Below are 6,192 nucleotides of genomic sequence, written 5' to 3' on the forward strand. Positions count from 1 at the left end.
ACCAGAGTGCACAACAAGTCTGTTTTGTGGACTTGGGTCCACCTTCTGTGGGAGATGCTTTATGAATATGGGGTTTCTGCCCACTTACTGTGAGCCATTTGGTGCATGTGCAACTGCAGTAAGAGCCAGCAGTAAGTCAAACTATTTCATGGTGGGTGTTGGACTTCGCCAGGGCTGTCCTTTGTTATGATACTCTTCATAATTTTTATGGACAGAATTTTTTGGTGCAGCCAAGTGGTGAAAGGCTTCCATTTTGGTGGCCTCATGATCTCATCTCTGCTTTTTGTCGATGATGTGGTTGTGTTGCTTTTTTGAAGTCGTGGCCTCCAGCTTACAGTGGAGTGGTTCACAGCCGACTCTGAAGTGGCGGGAATGAGAATTAGCATCCTCAAGCCTAAGGGCATTTATTCTCAGCTGGAAAAGGGGGGATTGCCCACTCTGGGCCAGACACGAGTTTTTAACCAAGTGGAGGAATTTAAGTATCTTTCATCTTGCATCCACACCCACACTCACATATGTTCACAAGTTCTATCTAATGACTGAAAGAATTAGATCGCCCATTGCATGAAGGGTGGCTGGCCTCTCCCTACTTCTGCGTTAGATCTACGTCATAACTTATGCCATAACCGGATTCCCATTTTACCCTACCCAGCAACATTTTACGTAACCTGAAGTGACCAAACAAAATACCACGACCACTTGAATGGCGTGGAAAATTGTAGTGTAGGGATAAAAGATGCTTCCGGTTACTACATAACCGGTCTAAATCAAGCTTTAAGTCAAGCTTTACGATAGATTTATACTTTTTAGAGCTAAGGTCAGAAGTTAAGTCATTCGAGAAAAACTGATACAAATAAACAAAAACCAACCAACAAACAAAAAAATACAAAAAAAAAACTTAGCAAAACTTAGCAAACTGCTACTTCCGGCTAACTTTTAGCTACGATTGTTTTGTTTTTCTTTTTTAAGAGACGTCTCTGAGTACCTACGGCTATACTTCCAGAAGGGGGTGCTAAAGAAACAATAATTGATAGCAACCACCTAAAGGACAAAGTAGAAGAAGACAGGTACAGTATTTTCATTCTGACCTGTAACTCTTGTGTTTCTGTAGTTTAGATGCTAATGATGCCGTTGGGCAAAAGGTATTTCTATGTTTAATAAGGAGCACACTGGCTGTGCTCACTTTCATCCTGTGAAATGCTGAGCGTGGAGTCACTGCCAGTGGCTGAGGAGGAGGTGGTTGAATCCAGCTCCAACAAACTCGGAGACATTTACACGTTTGTGGCTAAAGGCAGTTTTCCTCAGACGATGAATCCGATACGAAAGAAGAACCTCAAGAGATACGCTCAGAAATTCATCATCGATGGTAGGGCTTCATTCAGTCACTCGGTTCAGCAGCGGTGTGTGTTGCTTTTGTTCATCTCCAGCAGTCAGTTTAACTCCTGGCTTCTCCCTCCCCTGATTTAAAATTTCCTTGCTAGGCTGGTATAACGTTTAGGGCATGACTAGGTGGATCAGTAGGGATCTGCAGAAAATGCGGCTACTCACAATTCTAAAACTGATCCTCGGTGCTTGCAAAAATGAGCTCTTGGGCACTTTAGATGAAAACGATTACAGGAATAATATTCATTTTTAGATAACCTGTTTATTTGCCGAATTAAAGATAGACCACAGCTGTTTTCAGGCAGTTCGCAGTTTTGATCATGTAAATGTCTACTTTTGCTAGAGATCAAGACGACATTAAATGCCTACATTTATAATGCGGTATGGTATGACCCGGGATTAAGTTTCTCACTACATGATTCCCTGATTTATATCTGTGTTCAAGAGGGCAAGCTCTACTATGTGGGGCCCAAGAAAGAAGAGAAGAGGGAGGTGGTGATTGAGTCTGAGAGGAAGAGGCAGATTTTTCTTGACTGCCACTTCAGCGATATTGGCCATCACCTGGGCCAGAAGAAGACCGTCCACAGGATCCAGAGCAAGTACTACTGGCTGGGAATCATCAAGGACGTCGTGGACTGGGTACACACATTCCTCTGTGTATGGTGTTTGTTTGTTTTTTTCAAATCTGTTAGGAATACTGACAACAGTGTCTAACTTTTGTTACCACTGTTTCAGATAAAAGTCTGTGAAACGTGTCAGCACACAGAGAGAAATAAGAACCAGTCGAGAACTATTCGGCCAATAAAAGTGGATGCACCTTGGGAAATTGTCGGGATTGACACGATAGGTTTTTGCCTCAGTTCATTTTAAAATATTCTCTTTGATTATGTCTGCAAGATCATTTCTTTCCACAGATGTTAGGCTGACTGTGTGGTTTGTCTCTCCTCTTTGTCAGGGGCATTGCCAGAGACCCAGAGAGGCAACAAGAATGTCACGGTGGTGATTGATTACTTCACTAAATGGCCAGAGGCTTTCCCAGTGCAAAAGACAGATGTTGCCTCGGTTGCAAGATGCATCTCTAAATGCATATACAGGTTGAAAACAACTTATTTGCAGACCATGCACATGAGCAAAATTACCAAGAATTAAATACCTACAGTGGTGCTTTTCAGCCTGATGCTGATCTTTGCTCTGTTTTTAATCAGGTTCGGTGCTCCTAAAATGATAGTTTGTACACAGAATGCTGACTTCTGTGATAAGGTGAGACTACAGCAGCAGAATCGTATAAAATAATAAGATTGAGAACAGTAGGTCAACACTACGGAGGCATGTTTTGATCTTGATTTTTAATTTTCTAGGTGACAAAGGTGCTGTTTGAAAGGTGGAGCATCACACAGAAGGTCTCTCCTGTGGACCAGCCTCAGCTCAACCCACTCCACGACTGCACAAGCCCTCTGTTGAAAGAAGCCATACTGCAGATGGTGTCGGAGAAGCAGGCAGAATGGGATGATTTTCTCGACCCTGTGCTGTTTCTGTTCAGGACATCCACCAACCCCACAACAAAGTTCACTCCTTACTCTCTCATGTTTAACAGGACAGCCAGTTTACCAAATGAGGTGAGACTGCAGGAGATAAGTGAGCTCTAAACACCTGATTGGTTTGCCATTCCTCAAACATAATTTCCTTTCATGTAGAACGCAGCAAGTCGGCTGAATCGTGACGAGCCGGAGCAGGATGTGTACTCTACGAAGGAGAAGGCCTCTGCGTACATGAGTGTCATTCAGGAGCAGCAGAACTCTGTTAAGCAGCTGGTAATTCTCATCATTTTCTTCTGTCTTCCTTAAGTGAAAATGGATGCTGGTGATCGAGTGTGCGATCGCACGAATCCAGGCAGAGGTCAGGAAGTCTGTTATAAAACAATAGTTGCATCCTAATGAAGTTGTGTGCAAAAGTCTTGAGCCACTAAACATTTCCTTATATTTTGCCAACAAGGAGCCAGATAGTCTTGTCATTTTCCTAACGTGGTCTTGAACAGCAGTTCCCCAGGCTCTGATCATTCTTCACTCATTGTCAGTTCAGCCCTTGTACCTGAATATTTGCAGGGGATTGGTTTCTGTTATGTTAAGCCACTTAGCACTGATCTGTGAATCACTCAAGCATAAACAAAATGCAGCTAACTCAAGGGATGAGTCATTGTTGTGTCCGCACATAACAGACAACTTGGCAAAGAATCAACTTTAAATTGTACCTATAGGTACTTTGTTACTAGCTGTCTGTTGCAAAAACACACAATTTGTGCACTCTTCTTTAGTTGCCAAAGATAACGCCTTTGACAGATGTGAAATAGTATTTTTGCACCACTAAGATGACTGACAAAAACTTGGCATATGTGGACATGTTGTGCAGTGTGTCCTAAGGAAACGGGACAAGTGGACGACAAACGATGTGGCAGGAATGAAAACAACAATCTACAATAGATGAACCGTATGAGAAAAGTCATGTCTGTAAGAATTAGAAAAATATCCTGCAAAGTTCTGACAGAAAATCTAAGACGTGTGTCTGACCCATCTAACGATCACTGAAACCTGTTCAGAAATTATCTCAGTGGAACGATGACTGACAGGAAGCTATTGTTAAGGAGGGGAAATGGGGAGAAAAGGCTGAGGAATGCCAAATTCCACAAGAACTGGACTGCAGATAAGTGGCAGCAAGTCTTTTGGAGTGATAGATCCAAATTTAAAATCGTAATTAGTAGAGATGGACCGATCCAATATTACGTATCGGTATCGGTCCGATACTGACCTAAATTACTGGATTGGATATCGGAGAGAAATAAAAAATGTAATCCGATCCATTAAAAACCACGAAAGCACCTCACAAAACTTGCGACATGGCGTAACTCAGCTCATAACCTCAGCACGTCGGAGCAGTGTGCTCACGTGATAGAGCGGCTGTGCGAGACCTGTCGGAGGTCTGGTTGAGCATTTGTAGCCTCGCTACCAAACCGGCATTTCATCTCCGAGGAAGTGATCCCAGAGAGAAGTAAAGGAAGTGTGTAAGTTCATCTTTGAATATTTGTAAAGCATTCCCGCGTTAAACTTAACAACCGATATGTGGAGCGACTGCCTCTTCTCTCCCCCTCCCTCTCCTGCTGCTACTTCAATCATGAAACTGATCAATGATCAGCTGATCGGATTTTCTGTCACGACTCTGTCTCTCTTGTTTGTTTTTGGCCCACTTCGCACCAGAAAGAGGAAACCAGCAGCTGAACAACATCAGCACGTTTAAGCTTGATAAGCTGTTGTTAGAATTTATTTATTATTACTTTCTACTCGAGGATCTTTTTCTACGTAGCTGACGGCTGTAACTGTGCAGGGGCGGATCTAGCAAAGTTTTGCTAGGGGGCAGGTAGGGCGTTAACAGAGATAAGGGGGCACAAAGAAATACTTTTCTTTCTTATTCTCATTTAAAATGTCTAGCTTTTAATAAATAATTATCTGAATCTTACAACCAAAGTTTTAATCTGATGTAAAATGTATAGAAGTCCATTACTGTATATAGTAACTATTAAGTCTAATATACCCTAGTAAGCTATAGTACTTTTTCCTTTCGGAAGGTACCATCTGTGCAGTCTGCACTTCTGTTGTAGAAAGATGTTGAATCTATTTAATAATTGTGGAAAAATAATTGATTTCAGTGCTTTTTTTTTTTTTTACACGTGCGTTAAATTAAAGTTGATTAAGTCGATTTAGCAAATTAAACTGATCTATTAGAGAATCACATTATAACATCCTCCATAATCTCTGTTATTAGCCTTAAATTAAGTGACAGCAAACGTGCATGGAAGCTCATTTGGTTTTTGTCTCTTTTATCCTTTGGTTCCATGTTCAGGTGTTAGCCAATATGAATGCAGCCTACAAACAAGAGAAGAAGAATGCCAAGCGTAAGTCACACAACATGTCCCCAGTGACCTTTAAAGCGGCAGACCCCATGTTTTCTCCAAGAGAAGCACCTTCACTGAAAAAAGTGAAAGAGGAGCGTTTGTATTTGACTTTTCCCGTTGAGACGGTGCTGGCCACCGAGCAGAGCAGCTCAGAGGATGTAAAGACTGAGTTAGTGTATCACTTGGCTGAGTCCGATGTAAACTGAGAAGGGTGTAGGTGCAGAAGATGTTCCGGATGTTGGTGATACTCTGGTCAGTGCAAGGCACCAAAGGTACCTGAATTATCTGGAATTTCATCCAGAATCCAACCAGCGGCCCACATCTTCTTTTACGCCCACACTCTTTTCCCCAATGAACTGTTGTTTCTCCTGAAAATCATCTTAACTTATTTTCATTTTGCAGTACTATAAAGGTATTTGTACCTTTTATTTGCTAAAATACTTTACAAATAAAGGTGTTGTTTCATTTATGTATACTAGATGTGTAGTTATTATTAAAGCCTGACCAATTTGTCAGTGGAAAATTGTTATCCGATCATCACTCATTGATATCGGCATTTACAACAACAGATAAATGAAAATTTAAGAAGTAAAAAAAGAGAAGAGAGAAACACCCTTTCACCGTGTTACGAGTGTCGATATTGCATTGTTTGTCCACCAGAGGGCACTCTACACCTTGTTGCAAGAGTTCCTGGTGATTTAAAATGTATATCATCTTTGAAAAATATGCTGGCTCTACTGCACATCACACAAACTACAAAAACAAATGTCTCACTGAGCTAATAAGTTTATAAATATTCAAATTTGTTGAATTAGTCATAAGTAATAATAGAATTTTGGTTTCTAAACGTGAGCTCAAATAGTAGT

General features: G+C 41.3%; 1 protein-coding gene across 1 annotated transcript; it reads left to right on the forward strand.

Annotated features, from left to right (window-relative positions):
- The first annotated feature begins 708 nt into the window (after positions 1-708).
- LOC146696488 (gypsy retrotransposon integrase-like protein 1) lies at positions 709-5,801 on the forward strand. Its single transcript, XM_085474603.1, has 9 exons — positions 709-1,067; positions 1,143-1,366; positions 1,829-2,022; positions 2,119-2,230; positions 2,339-2,477; positions 2,589-2,643; positions 2,742-2,999; positions 3,078-3,194; positions 5,275-5,801. The coding sequence occupies exons 2-9, from the start codon at positions 1,198-1,200 to the stop codon at positions 5,530-5,532; spliced, it is 1,302 nt and encodes a 433-aa protein (XP_085330729.1). The 5' UTR covers positions 709-1,067; positions 1,143-1,197; the 3' UTR covers positions 5,533-5,801.
- The last annotated feature ends 391 nt before the right edge of the window (positions 5,802-6,192 follow it).

This window comes from Copadichromis virginalis, linkage group LG12 (assembly GCF_057382275.1).
Source record: "Copadichromis virginalis isolate Kocher_CV1m ecotype Utaka linkage group LG12, C_Virginalis_male_GT1.1, whole genome shotgun sequence".
In the NCBI taxonomy this organism is placed as follows: domain Eukaryota; kingdom Metazoa; phylum Chordata; class Actinopteri; order Cichliformes; family Cichlidae; genus Copadichromis; species Copadichromis virginalis.

Bases quoted from the DNA above. Each gene is read 5' to 3' on its own strand.
- LOC146696488 (XM_085474603.1), top strand. From the start codon at position 1,198: ATGCTGAGCGTGGAGTCACTGCCAGTGGCTGAGGAGGAGGTGGTTGAA. The intron at 2,644-2,741 runs GTGAGACTACAG...TTAATTTTCTAG, and splicing joins ATGCTGACTTCTGTGATAAG to GTGACAAAGGTGCTGTTTGA. The intron at 3,000-3,077 runs GTGAGACTGCAG...CCTTTCATGTAG, and splicing joins CAGCCAGTTTACCAAATGAG to AACGCAGCAAGTCGGCTGAA.